At 37.9% G+C, this 16198-nt stretch overlaps 1 protein-coding gene and 1 pseudogene across 22 annotated transcripts in view; one reads left to right on the top strand and one right to left on the bottom strand.

Moving 5' to 3' along the window:
* Nucleotides 1–16198, top strand: part of TRIP12 (thyroid hormone receptor interactor 12) — a 147880-nt gene that overhangs the window by 49167 nt on the left and 82515 nt on the right. For 12 of the 22 annotated variants that reach the window (XM_053596386.1, XM_053596385.1, XM_053596389.1 and 9 more), the window contains exons 3-4: nucleotides 4627–4752; nucleotides 5566–6368. In XM_053596386.1, coding sequence (XP_053452361.1) covers nucleotides 4627–4752; nucleotides 5566–6368 — 929 coding nt within the window. The remainder of the gene's footprint in view (nucleotides 1–4626; nucleotides 4753–5565; nucleotides 6369–16198) is intronic. The other 10 variants (XM_053596400.1, XM_053596401.1, XM_053596398.1 and 7 more) reach the window with 2 other exon arrangements.
* On the bottom strand, nucleotides 13825–14334 carry LOC128589650 (40S ribosomal protein S3a-like; annotated as a pseudogene).

Genomic DNA, 16198 nt, shown 5'->3' with positions numbered 1-16198 from the left:
AAAAATAGCTGGGCATTGTGGTGGGTGCCTGTAGTCCCAGCTACTCGGGAAGCTGAGACAAGAGAATCACTTGAGCCCAAGAGTTTGAGGTTACTGTGAACTGTGACGCCAGGGCATTCTACCGAGGGTGACAAAATGAGACTTTATCTCAACAACAACAAAAAAAATGTAAAATTAAGTATTAAGACTTGATAAATGAAGAAGATGGTAAAATGAGCTAAATGCTCATTAGCTACTTTAGTAACCCCAAGGCTCCTTTTTCTCTGTGGGTTGTGATGTTCTAATTGGCTGTTCCAGATTGGACGGCATTATTTTATGGAGATTTATTTTGATTATTTCTAAGCGTTAGTAACTTATAAATGTACTTAATAAAACAAGCTCCAAGTTGGGAGGCCCCATATTGTCATTTCATACTACCATCTGGTTGTCTACTTCTTGTGCTAAGCGAGGGTTGAAAAATGATAGCCCATGAGCTGAATCTTGCTCATGGTCTTATTTTTGTTAATAAATTTTGATTGGAGCATAGTCATGCTCCTTTGTGTGCATATTATCTCTACCTGCTTTTGTGACACGATATTGTCCATGAAGCTGAAAATGTTTACTGTTCCTTATGGAAAATGTGTTAGATCTCCTCTGCAAATAGGCAGAAGGACAGTAATGATTTTTTTTTGATGAGGGACAGGTCAGTATTTCACTATCTTGCCTGTGGTAGTCTTGAACTCCTAACTGGGCTCAAACTATCATCCTGCTTCAGCCACCTTAGTTGCTGTGATTATAGGCACATGCCACCATGCCTAGCTGATCAGCATTTTATGATCTTTTAAAAATGTATGTTTTAGCCAGTCTTCTGTAAATATATCGTACTGTAAAATAATTTTAGGAACAATCTGTGTGAGCAGTTTGGTATTTATTTATTTATTTATTTATTTATTTATGGAGAGACCACATCTTGCTCTGTTTTCCAGCTCAAGTATAGTGGTGTTATCATAGCTTACTGCATCCTCAAACTCCTAGGCTACTGCAGTCCTCCTGCCTCAGCCTCCAAAGTAGCTGAGACTTCAGATGTGTGCCACAACACCCGTCTTAATTTTTCTATTTTTTTTATAGAGATGGGATCTTGCTCTTGCTCAGGTTGTTGTAGAACTACTGGCCATAAGCCATCCTCCCACCTCACCCAACCAAAGTGCTAGGGTTACAAGTGGGAGCTACCATACATGGCCAGCCTCGGTTTCTTCTAACATGATTGAGTACTATTTACTTTTTTGTGTTCTGAGATTGATTTTACTCTTGGTCTTGCTCTGTTGACTAGGCTGGGAAATAGTAGCATGACAATAGCTCATTGCAGCCTCAAACTTTTGATGTTTAAGTAATCCTCCTACCTCAGGCCCCAGAGTAGTGGGGGACTACAGGTGGTCATTACCCTGCCGTAGGTATAATTTTTCTTATTTTTGGTAGAGATAGGGTCTCGCTATATTGTGCAAGCTGATCTTGAACTCCTGGCCTCAGGCAATCCTCCCACCTTGGCCTACAAAAGTGTTAGGATTACTGGTGCAAGCCATAGGGCCTAGCTTGTGTTCAATGTGATTTTTAAGTTATCAAGGATATAATAAGGAATATTTTAAATTTTACCAAAAAAAAAAAAAACAATGAAGGAGAAAATAAGATTCACTTAAATTATCAATCTAATGCAATTATTAAGGAAATAAAAATATGGCTTCATGCGCATAGGTCAGTTGTTAAGTCACATAAACTGGGTTTGACACATTCAAACCCTGCCTGGGTCTGCTAAACAACAATGACAACTACAACAACAAAAAAAAAGAATAGCCAGGCGTTGTGGTGGGTGCCTGTAGTCTCAGTTACTTGGGAGGCTGAGGTAAGAGAATCGCTTAAGCCCAAGAATTTGAGGTTGCTGTGAGCTGTGATGTGACAGCACTCTACCCAGGGAGATCTGATGAGACTCTGTCTCAAAAAAAAAAAAGAAGAGAAAAATAGGGCAGCGCCTGTGGCTCAAGGAGTAGGGTGCCAGTCCCATATGCCGGAGGTGGTGGGTTCAAACCCAGCCCCGGCCAAAAAAAAAAAAAAAAAAGAAGAGAAAAATACAGAGTATCTGAATGACATAATTCATATATATATATATAATTCTGTGGATATTAAATTCAGTACTCTGAAAACAGAATGTTTGTACTTTTCTTCTTTAAATTAACTAGGGAATGTTAAAAATTGTCTCATTTTTAAAGAAAAAAAGAACACGCAAATCTTAGTGGAAATAAACAACAAAAGCAACTCTTAGAAATAAAATCTGATAAGTTTATGGGTTAAAGCAAAAGTTTAGTTTGCAGTGGAAGGAAAAAATGGAAATTAACAGTGTATAAAAATCTTAAGGTTCAGCTTAGCTATAGTATACCTTGAGAAATGCATATTGAAGGGATGTATATTTGTATGTGTGTGTCTGTCACTTCACCACTAAAGTGAAGACTAAGACACTTAAAAGACTCACCTACAATTTTTAAGTAGGTTATCTGTTCTTGTGAATCTTTAGATACTATTTTTTCTATAAGATTAGAACTGTAAGGGTGGCGCCTGTGGTTCAGTTGGTAGGGCGCCGGCCCCATATACCGAGGGTGACAGGTTCAAACCCAGCCCCGGCCAAACTGCAACCAGAAAATAGCCGGGCGTTGTGGCGGGCACCTGTGGTCCCAGCTACTTGGGAGGCTGAGGCAAGAGAATCGCTGAAGCCCAGGAGTTGGAGGTTGCTGTGAGCTGTGTGAGGCCACGGCACTCTACCCGAGTGCCATAAAGTGAGACTCTGTCTCTACAAAAAAAAAAAAAAAGATTAGAACTGTAAAAGTGAAAATGATAAAGATCTAGGAACCATTTATTATTATCGTTACTGTTTGTATATATTTTTTGAGACGTCTCACTGTATAGCCCTCGGTGGAGTGCTGTAGCATCACAGCTCACAGCAACCTTCAACTCCTGGCTTAAGTGATTCTCCTGCTTCTGCCTCCCAAGTAGCTGGGACTATAGGCGCCCACCACAACGCCTGGCTATTTTTTGGTTGTAGTTGTCATTGTTGTTTGGCAGGCCTGGGTTGGGTTTGAACCTACCAGCTCCCGTGTATGTGGCTGGTACCCTAGCCACTGAGCTATAGGCGCTGAAGCACTAGTTTTTATTATTAAGAAGCTAATTTCTTATTTTCTTTTAAGAATTCATTATTGAATTTCTTGGAAAAATGGAGGAAGAAATAAAGATGCTAAAAAGAGAAAGAAGCCTTAGGCCTTCTTCCCCCCCCCCCCCCCCCCCGCCTTTAAGACAGAGTCTCAAGCTGTTGCCCTGGGTAAAGTGCTGTGACGTCATAGCTCACAGCAATCTCCAGCTGGGGCTCAAGCAATTCCCTTGCCTCAGTTTTTTTTTCTGTTTTTTAGTAGACAGGGTCTCACTTTTGCTTAGGCTGGTCTGGAACTCACGAGCTCACGTAATCCACCCTCTTTGGCCTCTCAGAGTGCTAGGATTGCAGGCATGAGCCGCCACACCTGGCCCTTAGGCCCTCTTTTGAAAGAGAGTTGCACAGATTCGATTAGAATTATCATTGTGTGAGGTTTTCAGTGACTTGTTTCTAAGTTCTATTGAGGTAGTGTTTAGGAATGAAAGGCTGAAAGTTGGTTTTCTAACAAGTAAATGTTTTTGGTATTAATGCAGCTTTAAAGTTCTATTTTATGTTCTTTTATGTGGAAGATGGATGTCAGCTGTGGATTACATAAATAGCATTTATTACATTAATATCTGACCTATGTATATCGGTTTTTCTAGTTATATGTAATGCATGCTTATTTTTTATTGCCTATGTAAAGGTTTCAAAAGTGACAACTGAAAGCACAGTTTCTTCATGTTCTTCAAATTTTTAGAACCGTGCTGGCATGAGGATGTGATTCATTGTAAATATGTAATTGTATCATTGGTGGAGTCTTTTGAATGTGTTTGGAACATACTGTGTTAAGTTCTGTGTCTCACCAGGAGTTTTTGGTGTACTTTCTATTGAGCAGTACTTTAAATTCTAGCAAATACCATATTGATTTCATATAGGTTTATTAACTCTTAAGTGCTTCTAATGATTTTCTGTGTAAAATCAGTTTCAGAATTGGTTCATCTGCCTGTTTGCTGTGCATACCTGAATTTTAATATATAATTGGAAATCAGCATCACTAAAAATCGCAAATTGCCTTTCTATAAGTTTTTAAAGCTTTTGTAGTCATATTGTCTATTAAAAGTTGTGTTCCGGCCTTAAGTCTCAATTTGCCTTTTGTAAATATGTACCATATTTGAATGTTTATAGTAAAATTGCTGAAAAATGTATTATTGCTTAAGCAAATTATTATAATGCTATACAATTATGATAACTGGTAATAAGGAATCTTGAGTTATTGAGGGGATTCGCTCTGAGAGGCAGTTTTTTTGCCAGATTATTTATAGAATAATAATGGAATCTTATAAATATTTGGAAGGGTAGGCTCAGTAATGAATTGGGAGGCTTTTTTTTTTTTTAATGTAAAAATATTTCACTTTCAGTCTTGTGTTTACATCTCAGTTTCCTGATAGATTTCTGTTTTGATTTTCTGCTGACAGGTCACATTTAGGGCAGGCAAAACATAAGGGATATAGCCCTCCTGAGAGTAGAAAATCTAATTCTAAGGCACCCAAAGTGCAGTCTAATACTACTTCTGAACTGTCAAGGGGACACCTTTCTAAAAGGTAAATCTTCACATTGCTTACACATTTTCAACGCAGAATTATATGCATTCAAATCATTGCATAGTATTTAAAACTAACAAAGTTATTCAAAAATGTTATGATACATGTTTCATTCTTCTCTCAGGGTAACTTTTAGGTTGCAGTGATTATTAGTGCAAGATGCCATAGACAATGAAGTCAATGAATTTTTTTCTGTTTAGAGAGCTATGAGGTTCCTCTTTTGTTTAAGAAACCTTTATAGGCGTCTAAAATGCCATCTTGCCGTTTTCTTTAATTTTTGTTTTTCTGAGCCTAAGTTCAAGTCAGTGATTCTTAAAATGTAATTTCTAGGAGTCTTTGGAACATTAACTGTGAAGATTTGATAATACTACAATATCAAGATATCTAGCCTTCACTTTGAACGTGCATATGTTAAATGCTTATTTCTTCTAAGCTTTGACAAAGCAGGTGTGTTTGTGAATAGAGCATCAGTATTCTAATTTCTGCTGATTGTGAACCATAAAATTTTCTTTTTATTTTAATCTCAGTTCATGTTTTGTGATGAGGAGTGTTAGTGTCAGTAATTTTGGGATAAAGAATACCCTTCTGATCAAATATTTTATTATTCCAAAAGTCACACCCACTTTTTTCCCTCCAAACTTGAAACTTTTGCAAACCTACGTTTATTTAGTACTGGACTTAATAGAAAATTTCTTGTGCGTTTTTTGAAAATATTTATTTCCAGAGATTTAGAAGTTAGAAAAATAAATATTATTATATATGACTGGTTTAATGATAATAGGCTATTAACTCTTTTCTTATCTAACCTCTTAGAAGCTGCAGTTCATCATCTGCTGTCATAGTTCCACAACCAGAGGATCCAGACAGAGCCAATACTTCAGAAAGACAAAAAACGGGGCAGGTGCCTAAGAAAGACAATTCTCGAGGAGTGAAACGCAGTGCTAGTCCAGACTACAACAGGACCAATTCTCCTAGCTCTGCAAAAAAACCAAAAGCACTTCAGCATACTGAATTGCCCTCAGAAACAAACAAACCACATAGTAAGTCAAAGAAGAGACATTTAGACCAGGAACAACAACTGAAATCTACACAGTCACCATCAACCAGCAAGGCACATAATAGGAAGAGTGGGGCCACTGGTAGTTCACGAAGTCAAAAAAGAAAGAGGACAGAGAGTTCCTGTGTAAAGAGTGGTTCTGGGTCTGAGTCTGCTGGTGCCGAAGAGAGATCTGCAAAACCCACCAAGCTGGCTTCAAAATCAGCCGCCTCAGCCAAAGCTGGGTGTAGCACCATCACTGATTCGTCTTCTGCTGCCTCTACTTCCTCCTCTTCGTCTGCTGTAGCCTCGGCCTCCTCCACTGTACCACCAGGCGCCAGGGTGAAACAAGGAAAAGACCAGAACAAGGCCAGGCGTTCCCGTTCAGCATCCAGTCCCAGTCCCAGAAGAAGTAGCAGGGAAAAGGAACAGAGTAAAACTGGTGGCTCTTCAAAATTTGATTGGGCTGCTCGTTTCAGCCCTAAAGTTAGCCTTCCTAAAACAAAACTGTCTCTTCCAGGGTCTTCTAAGTCAGAGACATCAAAACCTGGACCTTCTGGATTACAGGCCAAATTAGCAAGTAAGTTTGCCTGTTTCTTTAAAGAAAATTTCTGGTTTGGCAAAAGCAGTTACACTTTCAAGGTAGGTTTTATGGGGTTTCTTTTGGGGTTCCCCCCCAGTTTGAGGCATTTCTTGGATTTATTACTGTCTCTGTAATTATGTACATAATAGTATGTAATAACTGATACTACATGCAGTTTTATGGAGACAGATAAGGAATGCTGCCCTTCTATTACTATACTAAAGCATTACATTTTAGTGTCAGTATTTTTCTTGGTCATTGTAGCATCTGCTACTTCAATTATTTCTTTTTTTTTTTTTTTTTTTGGTTTTTGGCTGGGGCTAGGTTTGAACCCGCCACCTCCCAGCATATGGGACCGGCGCCCTACTCCTTGAGCCACAGGCGCTGCCCTCAATTATTTCTTAATACCTTGATAAGACATAAAGTTGGATTTTCTTTTATGCCAGCTAAAAAAATTATCATTTGGAATGAGTTGATTTTCTTTTTCTTTTTTAAATTTTGGCTTGCCATGATCATGAGATTTTTTTTTTTTTGTTACTAGATATTCTTGATTAATAGAAATATAAAATAAATATACCCTGATATAAATTAAACATTATCCATATGTAATATTTCGTGGCCTTCAAGGAGCTAAGTCTAAAGATGCTTTTATGTTGTGTATGCTAGTCTGGGTCTTAGGTTAGTGGGAAAGAACATTGCCTTCTTGAATTTTACTAATGAAAGGAAGAACTAGTATTTGAGAATAATATGTTCAGCAAAGAAAAAGAAATTAGACAGAGGAAACATAGTGTTCGGTATATTCCTTCATGAATCACCTTTGGAGATCTCCTGGCACTTCCTGTTCCTTTTCCCAGAAAACTCCTTCAAGAAGCCATATTGATCTCATTAGAACTGGTGATGACCCTCTCAAATTATGTGATTGCTGTTAATACTAAAGTGCTTTTCTTTCTGTTTTGAGAAATAAAGACAAACAAGTTTACAGTAATTTTCAGCATTTATTTTTATAATACTTAATCAGAAAACTTGTTTCTTACCATCTTTTCCCTGTTTAAATCTTCATAGAAGATTCAGATTTCAAATCTACATTTTGGAGGAGTTGGAACCTTTTACTTGGTTATTGAAAAAATTTTATATAGTGTCTACTAGTATTCTTGTCAAGGTTTAGGTAATATTAACTCAGCCTAATCTAATATTGTTAGTTAAATCTTGTAATCTATAACTGTCTACTTTTATTGATTCAGTACTACCTAAACTTGACAAGAATACTAGGAGCATTATATAAACTTTTAAGTCTAACTTGTATTATAGTGTTACTGTGAAGTGACATCTTTAGTTTTTTTTTTATTGTAATACTTAGTGCTGTTGGGTATTTAAACATACAGTACATCTGTTTAAAAACTTTTCAGTTTAAAGGTACAGATACTGGATTAAGATTAGCTGGATTGATATCTTTTTTTTTTCTGAGACAGCGTCTCAAGCTATTGCCCTGGGTAGAGTACTGTGACGTCACAGCTCACAGCAACCTCTAACTCCTGGGCCCAAGCAATTCTCTGGCCACAGCCTCCTAAGTAGATGGGATTACAGGCACCTGCCACAACACCCAGCTCTTTTTTGGCCTGGGCTAGATTTGAACCTACAAACTCTGGTGTATGTGGCCGGCCCCCTAGCTACCTGAGCTGCAGGCACCGAGCCTAGATTCATATCTTGAAGTCAAAGTAAATAAAAAGCTAGATTAAAAAATGACAACCAATTGTATTACCTTCTGAAGATTTTATGGGTAATTAGAGTTATGTCAGCTTTTATACCTCTCCTCCCTGGGTTTACATGGAGTAGAAGCATGTGTGCGTCTTTGTGTTTTTAGGACCTCCCATTGTCGTAGCAGTGTAATCCTCACAACCAGTGGCCCAGGTTGAGTTTGTATAAGTTCCTTGGGATTCACTCTCGCCTTACTGCTGTCCAGTCTACTTCACTTGAAGAATTCATCTTGTTTGGGCGTTATTTCTAGGAAGGTTCTAGGGCCAGGTGATAGCTGATTTGTACTTAAGCATAATGGCCTTGACTCTTCTATGAAATGAACTTCTTTTTCTCATATGGTCTATTAACATTAAAAAGACATTAATGTTTTTAAACATTAAAAAAATTAACATTAAAAAAATTTTTTTTTTTTTTTTTTTTTAGGAAACCTAATCAGTGGCTAATCAGAGGGGGTTTCCTTGGTTGTAAGAGAGCGCTCACTCTGGAAACACTGGAAGGTTCTGGCTATCTTACTATGCCATGATAAAACCAGTCCAGATTATATTCTATTAAGCCCATTGTACACAGGATCACAAACTGATACATTATTTTAAAACTCATTTCACAATTGTTTTCCACACTTTGACAAAGTCTCTGTGTTCTTTTGTCACTATAAAATTGTTTTTCCATTCTCACTGCCACTATCCTAGTTCTAATCTCTAATTATAGCCTAAGCTGTTGAAAGAAGGGAAAGGAAGAGCATTTGTTTTAGTATCAACAAGTACCAGGTATTTTGGGTATGCAATCTCATTTGCTTTTCAAAATTATGGTGCTTTAAGAGCTTTATAGCTCTTTATAGCTTTACAGTTTAGGTGCTTTATAAAGGAAACTTATTCCAAGGAGATAAAATAATTTCTCTGAATAACATTTCAGAAATGATAGATAGGATTTGAAGATGTGGGTATATGTGATGTAGAAGAATTTGCTTTTTTCACTACATGCTTATTTTTTGCCTGTATACCTGTGTTTTATGTTGTAACCTACTTGAGTCCTTTGGAGATATTAAGGCCCCAAAGAAAATAAAATTTTGTTAGATTCTTCTTTGCTGGTATTGATTAATCTTTAGGGATACTTTGTGAACCCAAGAATTCCTATTATATCATTCATTCACTTTATGCTACTTTTCTTGTAAGTAGAAAAAATTCAAAACAAAATTTACTGTGCTTGCAAGTACTTTGATAGTTGTAAATACTTTACATGGATCATCTTATTTATAAGTATTTTTATTCCCAGGTAAGGAAACTTGGTTATTGGTTAAGTCATCTGTCACAGAAGTCAGGCCATGTGATCCCAGAAATTGGTCTCTAGAACAGAATGAATGGGAATGAACAGATTGGGTGAGCTAAATCTGGGAAGGCGTCATAAAGTTACAAAGGGCAGGGTGTATTTTAGGGATGTTTAAATGTGTCACTTCAGTAATAGAATTGACAGGTAATTTTATTAAGGATATAGGGGCAAATGAGGCATTTAATGATAATCTCATTGAGTTTCAAGTAGCCGTATTTTGAGGAGAGCCAACATCCTGGATTTGAACTTAGCTCTGTCATTTTATGAGTTGGTCATTGTGAGAAAGTTTGTAAGTTTTTCCTAGGAAAACGAGCCTAAGAACTATTTGAGGAATAAATGAGGAGACTTCTCATGTGAGAAGACTTAGCATAATGTTTAGTACATAGCATACATCACAAAATTTAGGGTGCACAACTGCAGATGAGTAACTTAGGTGGAAAACATTCCACAGTGTTTTGAGAATGAAAGGTCAATAAATAAATCCTGGTCTTGGCGCCTGTGGCTCAGGTGGCTAAGGTGCCAGCCACATACACCTGAGCTGGCAGATTCGTATCCAGCTCAGGCCTGCCAAACAATAATGATGGCTGCAACCAAAAAATAGACGGGCATTGTGGTGGGCGCCTGCAGTCCCAGCTACTTGGGAGGCGGAGGCTGGAGAATCGCTTGAGCCTAGGAGTTGGAGGTTACTGTGAGCTGTGATGCCATCGCACTCTACCCAGGGTGACAGCTTGAGGCTCTGTCTCAGAAATAAATAAATACATAAATAAATCCTGGCCATTGATCGGTTTAAGTTATTAGCTAGTAGATTCGGAAAACTCAGATTTAAGGATCTGTTATCTTCTGATAGTTTGGAGTTTGGGCAAATTAAGCTATAGTTATGATACTACCTAATTCCTCATTTTATTTGTAAAATAATGATATTCTTGTGAGGCATAAATGAAAGAGTAGATGTGAAAACAACCTTGAAAAATTAAAAAATGCCATATTATGCACCAACATAAGTGTGTATTGAGTTGTGGCTGTGTATCTGACAGGCTTTTGTGTGCTTTTGGCTTTTAAAATTAATTTAGAGGACAATTAGATTTCATGGATAGAGATTAGAAGATGGGTTTCTGATTAGTATAAATCTTGTTGGGGAAAAAAAACTATAAATTGGGCGGCGCCTATGGCTCAGTGAGCAGGGCGCCAGCCCCATATACCGAGGGTGACGGGTTCAAACCCGGCCCTGGCCAAACTGCAACAAAAACAAAAATAGCCGGGCGTTGTGGCAGGCGCCTGTAGTCCCAGCTACTCTGGAGGCTGAGGCAGGAGAATCGCCTAAGCCCAGGAGTTGGAGGTTACTGTGAGCTGTGTGACGCCATGGCACTCTACCAAGGGTGATAAAGTGAAACTCTGTCTCTACAAAAAAAAAAAAAAAACACTATAAATTATCTAAAATGGAGTTTGCTGCTTTGTGAGACAGAAAACATTTCAAATTGGTAGATTTCTTTGTTTTTAAGAATGAATGAACCTGTTACTTCAAAATCCCACAGTTTATTCCCCATGTTAAGGAGATTCTGGATGTGGATTAATATATTGAAAGCTGTAGGAAGTCTGACAGTAACTTTTTTTTTTTTGTGAGACAGAGTTCTACCCTAGGCCCTGAGCAGTGCGCAATGGCTTTGTAGCTCACTATAACCTCAGACTCAGGCTGTTGGATCCTGCCTCAGCCTCCAAAGCCACTGGGATTACAGGTGCTCCCGGGGCGCCTGGCTGGGTTTTTCCATTTTTTTTCATGAGTCAGAGTCTCACTCTTGCTCAGATAAGCCTCAAACTCCTGAGCTCAAGCAATCCTCCCTCCTAAACCTCCCACAATGCTGGGATTACAGGCATAAGCCACTGCGCCCAGCTGACAGTAACTTCTTAATCCACTGTTTTACAGACTTACTTGACCAACTAATTTATTATCTTGGAAGACAGTAGTGTTCTCTGGGATACACTTTGGGAAATGATGTAATATCTTTAGTAAGAACTCTTGAGTAGGAAGACCTTTTCATGGTGCTGCTTCAAACTGTTGATAGGGGCTGATGAGCAAGTTCCTGGTGAGGAGCTGGGGCTGGCAGGAGAGCTAGTGAAACAGCTACTTTAGTGCTAGGCTTCCTGAAGCTTTCTTTGTTGCTTGCCAGCTGCAATTGCTTAAAATAGCACTGGGACAAAGGTCACCCTGTATCACTTGGTAGAGGTCTCAAAAGTACCCCCCAAAGAATTGTGTTACGTGACAATTTGTAATATGCGTTAGGAAATTATTATTATTTTTGAGATAGAATCTCACTATTTCGCCCTTGGAGTGCTATGGCATCACAGCCCACAGCAACCTTATACTCTTGGGCTTAAGGTATTTTCTCTTACATCAGCCTCCCAAGTAGCTGAGACTACAGGCATCTGCCACAACGCCTGGCTATTTTTTGTTGTTGTCTTTTTTTTTTTTTAGCAGGCCCGGGCTGGGCTCAAACCCTCCAGCTTCGGTGCACATGTGGCCGGCACCCTACTCACTGAGCTATAGGCACCGAATCAGCATTAGGAAATTATAATTGCTATCTTTGTTTCATTTAACCCAAGTAAATAGACATTCTCATAGCATAAGTGTAAAACCAGTAAGGTAATGATGATGATACAAATGATTTTAAAAAATCTTTCTAATAATATTCTAATACTTTAAATCTTTATAATTAATTCATTTTCAGAATATATTTTGCTAATCTACCCTCTTTTTAAAGTGAGCTAATTTTTTTAAAAATTGAAATAATTTTATTGTGTCTGAGTAGTAGAGGACGATGGCATAGAATTATAAGAAATAGTTGGTAATCAGAATTAAAGTAATTATGCAACTTCTTTATAGGAAAACTTTCGAGGTATTATATTCCCAGGCTGATGTTTCTATTTGTAGATCTACTTCACTCTCCATTATTTAAAGCAGACATCATGTGCACATTATTAATAACAGTAATAGTACCAGCTTATTTTCATCTTGAATTTCATACTCTCCCGCTGACTTCAGGGTAGCCTGAAGTTATCAGAACTATACAAGAAATCAGGCAGATGTCAAATTAAAAGAAGACAGTTTTGCTTAGAATAGGAAGACAGTGCTTTTCATTTCTTGCATGGAGGGAGGAAATAAGGGTGAGTTGAGCTAGAGAATAGAATTTAAATTAGACTCTTGGTTTCACCTACTTGAATCTTGTAGTATCATTCCTGTTGAGCTGGAAAAAAGTGGATTATCTTTGAGCACTGTAAGAGTGTTGAGTAAGGAGTTTATAAGGAAGAGGCTTTCAAATATCAAGAATTTTATGTGTTTTAAGGCAGGTATCAAAATCATATGTACCTGCTTAGAAAAATTACCAACTAGGAATTTTAGTATTTTAAGGCTCTTAAAAAATTCATTAAATTGTGTGGCGCCTGTGGCTCAAAGGGGTAGGGCGCCAGCCCCATATGTCGGAGGTGGAGGGTTCAAACCCATCCCCAGCCAAAAACTGCATGAAAAAGAAAGGGGGGAAAAAGTTCATTAAATTAAAAAAAATGGAATGCCAAAATGGGAAAAACCAGTGAATGGAAAAAATATCCTTGGCTTCTTTGTTCAGGAGGTGTGCTTTCTGTTATGTTGTGAATTTTAAATGACCATGTTATGGATTCTTGAGTGTGGAAGCAGAATAAGAATTAACTCCGGCAATTTATACTCTTAACTGAATTTACATATAAGTTAGGGAAAATTGCTCTTTATATTCTTGCTTCTGTATTCTGTAATAGTTTGGGCACTTATGCTAAAATGTCTAAAAATTTAGAAAGTATAACGTACAAAGAAGAAAGATACAAAATCACCTTTGATCTTTTCACCAAGGGCTACCTCTTTTTTGGTATATATCTTACCAATTTTTTTCTTTTTATCAATTCTTCTGTATAGTGTAAAAGTCAAAGACTTATGAAAGAGTTAGTAATTAAAAACAGCAACCCTTGTGATCATTTTGCTCTTTTTGGGGTAATTGTCCCCTTGGATGGTCTTGATCTTATCTCTTTGCCCCTTGCTTTGCCCCACTCCCCCCCCCCCAATAGGATTCTTTGTTTGTCATTATTAAAAGCCTGAATTTTAGACAGATTCTTGGACTGGTGGTTCATATCCATCAGCTCATTCAACTTTAGCACCTGTCCCTGGTAGCTTTTCCAGAACTACTACCTTCACCATGAAGCTCCGTGAATTTTCCCAATTAAAACTTGCACTTATTCAGCATTTTTACTTTTCTAACGAAGACATCATGGAGAGAATAAATAAATCGGCAAGCCTTTTTTATGTCTGTCCCAAGAAAGACAACTTCTTTCAAGTCAGTTGTCTTCACCGTTCTGGTCATGATTTCCATCATTTGTTTCTGGATTTGGCGAACCTGTTGGTGCTGGGCATAAGAGGTCTTCTGTATCTGATCGTGGCATTTTTTTAGTAAAACCAACACAACAGACAAAGCAAATAACCATTAGTAGTCTTAACTTCAACATGACATTCAATCATAGTCTGCCATTTTTCAACCATAGAGCATATTTTGTCACAAGTAAGATCCATGCCACAGAAGTTAGTTTTTGCCCTGAACATCTTCAGTAATCAGCTTGAATTTTCTAAGTGCAACTTCATTATTCTGCAGATCAGCAAGACTCACTTCAAACACATGACCTTTGAGGCCATTGGATGCAATTTTGGTTCCTTGAGTTCAGGTCACTAGTGTTTTTCCAGTATTTCTTATATTGAACATAGCAGGTTCCTCCACATCTACCAGTCTTTCTCAGAATATAGATCCACCACTTTCTTCTTGGCTCCCTTTTTGCTGCCTTTTGTAAGGAGCTTGGTCTTGCCCACTGCCATGGCGGGGCTCAGCCAAAAGAGTGGAAGTGCTTTTTGTTCTGTTTCTGATAGGTTTCTACAACTTCCTTTTTCAACCTTTTAATTTTCCCTTTTAAAAATGTTTTCTTCCATGTTTTATTACCAGGTGGTTATTTGTTTTTATATCCTTTTTATATAATTATATATTTGATTTCTGGGTGAATTTACTTTTTGAGGACATTCATAGGTTTTTTTTTTTGCTTGCATGGTCTCCTTCTCTCAAAGGTTTTTTGAGGAGGTGAGGATGGAATGGGGTTGGCATTGTCTTTCATACTAGGAACTTTGCCCAGATTCTGGTAATTCTGGTTGTCTTCTCATAGTCAAGCATAAGATGAGACCAAAATTCTAATTTGTAAGGTTTGAGTACGTTAATGACATTAGCCTGAGATTTGCTGTTTAGTTATCCAGTTGGGCTCTTTCTTTGCTAAACTTTTTTTTTGTTGTTTTTGAGACAGTGTCTTAAGCTGTCGCCCTGGGTAGAGTGCCCATGGTGTCACAGCTCACAGCAATATCAAACTTTTGGGCTTAAGCGATCCTTTTGTCTCAGCCTCCCAAGAAGCTGGGACTACAAGTGCCTGCCACAGCACTCGGCTACTTTTTTGTTGTTGCTGCACTTGTCATTGTTGTTTAGCTGGCCGATGCCATACCCACTGAAGTACAGGCGCTGCCAGCTAAACTTCTTTTATCATAATTTTTTAAAACTTTCTTTAGCTGGTAGACTTCCTCAGGGAAGACTTTTTCAAACTCTTGCCCTGAAGCAAAGGCCTAAATGCCAGAGGGCTGAGTAGGATACCGGGCTTGGACAGCAGGCAGTGGATGTGCCGTTTCGGATGTCCATTTGTATTGATTTCCCTCTCATTTTTGGCCTAGTGTACCTGTTTGTACTGTGTACTTTGAGAATTTTTATATTTTTTTACCTTTACTAAAGAAGAAATGTTCTTTTGCTGGGGCAGGAGAGGAACATTTGTCCAGCTGTACAAGTTGGGGAGAGGACCTGGGGAATCTGACTGCTTCATACACAGCCTATCAGCCAATCCTCAGTTTTAACTCAATCATTACCCAGAGATAACTGGTACCATCAGTTCCTGAGCCTTTTTGGGTTGATGGTATTAGTCCAATGGGTAGTTGTCTCAGGTTTGTGCTCCTGAGCTTTCTGGACTTGCCAGCGCATTTAGCCCTGTTATTTCTGCTTTCTGTCTTCTAAAATTGTGTTATAATTGTACTTTCTTCCATTCTTTCCGTCTCTGTGGATTTATGTCTCAGATCCTTTGAATTCTATTTCAGTGGCATTTCATGAGGGGACAGAAGTGAATGAATGTGTGCTCAGTCTTCTGTCTCTACCTAGAAGGAAGACACTGACATATGCATGTACGCAGACATTTCAGAAGGGGAATTTCACTATGTATGACAAAAGTCATTGCTTTTTGAGCACCCTTTATAAAGTAGGCTTTTAATGTATATCTGATTTCATATACATTAAAGTAGACATTTAATGTATATCTGATTTCATCCTCACAGTGACAGAATGAGGTGGTTTCCATGTTTTAAGCAATTAACGGACTTTTTTCCTCTCAGAAAACTATAAATTATACCATTTTAAATGTTTGCATTTACTACTAATAGATATTTACATTGTTCTTGTGATTTTTAAAATTAAATATAGCAAAAAATTTTAATTAAATATAGCTTTGTCATTTGCATCATTATTTCCTTACTGGGTCACTGGTTGTATTCCTTTTAAATACTGATATACACACACATACATATATGTATGTATATATTTGCATTTACCATTGTTATCCCTTACATAAAAGTGCCAGTTTGTTATGCTTGTCAACTACTAACT

The sequence above is a fragment of the Nycticebus coucang genome, chromosome 7 (genome assembly GCF_027406575.1).
Source record: "Nycticebus coucang isolate mNycCou1 chromosome 7, mNycCou1.pri, whole genome shotgun sequence".
NCBI lineage: Eukaryota > Metazoa > Chordata > Mammalia > Primates > Lorisidae > Nycticebus > Nycticebus coucang.
Note: the sequence above shows the minus strand (reverse complement) of the source record. Positions and strands in the feature narration are given on the sequence as shown.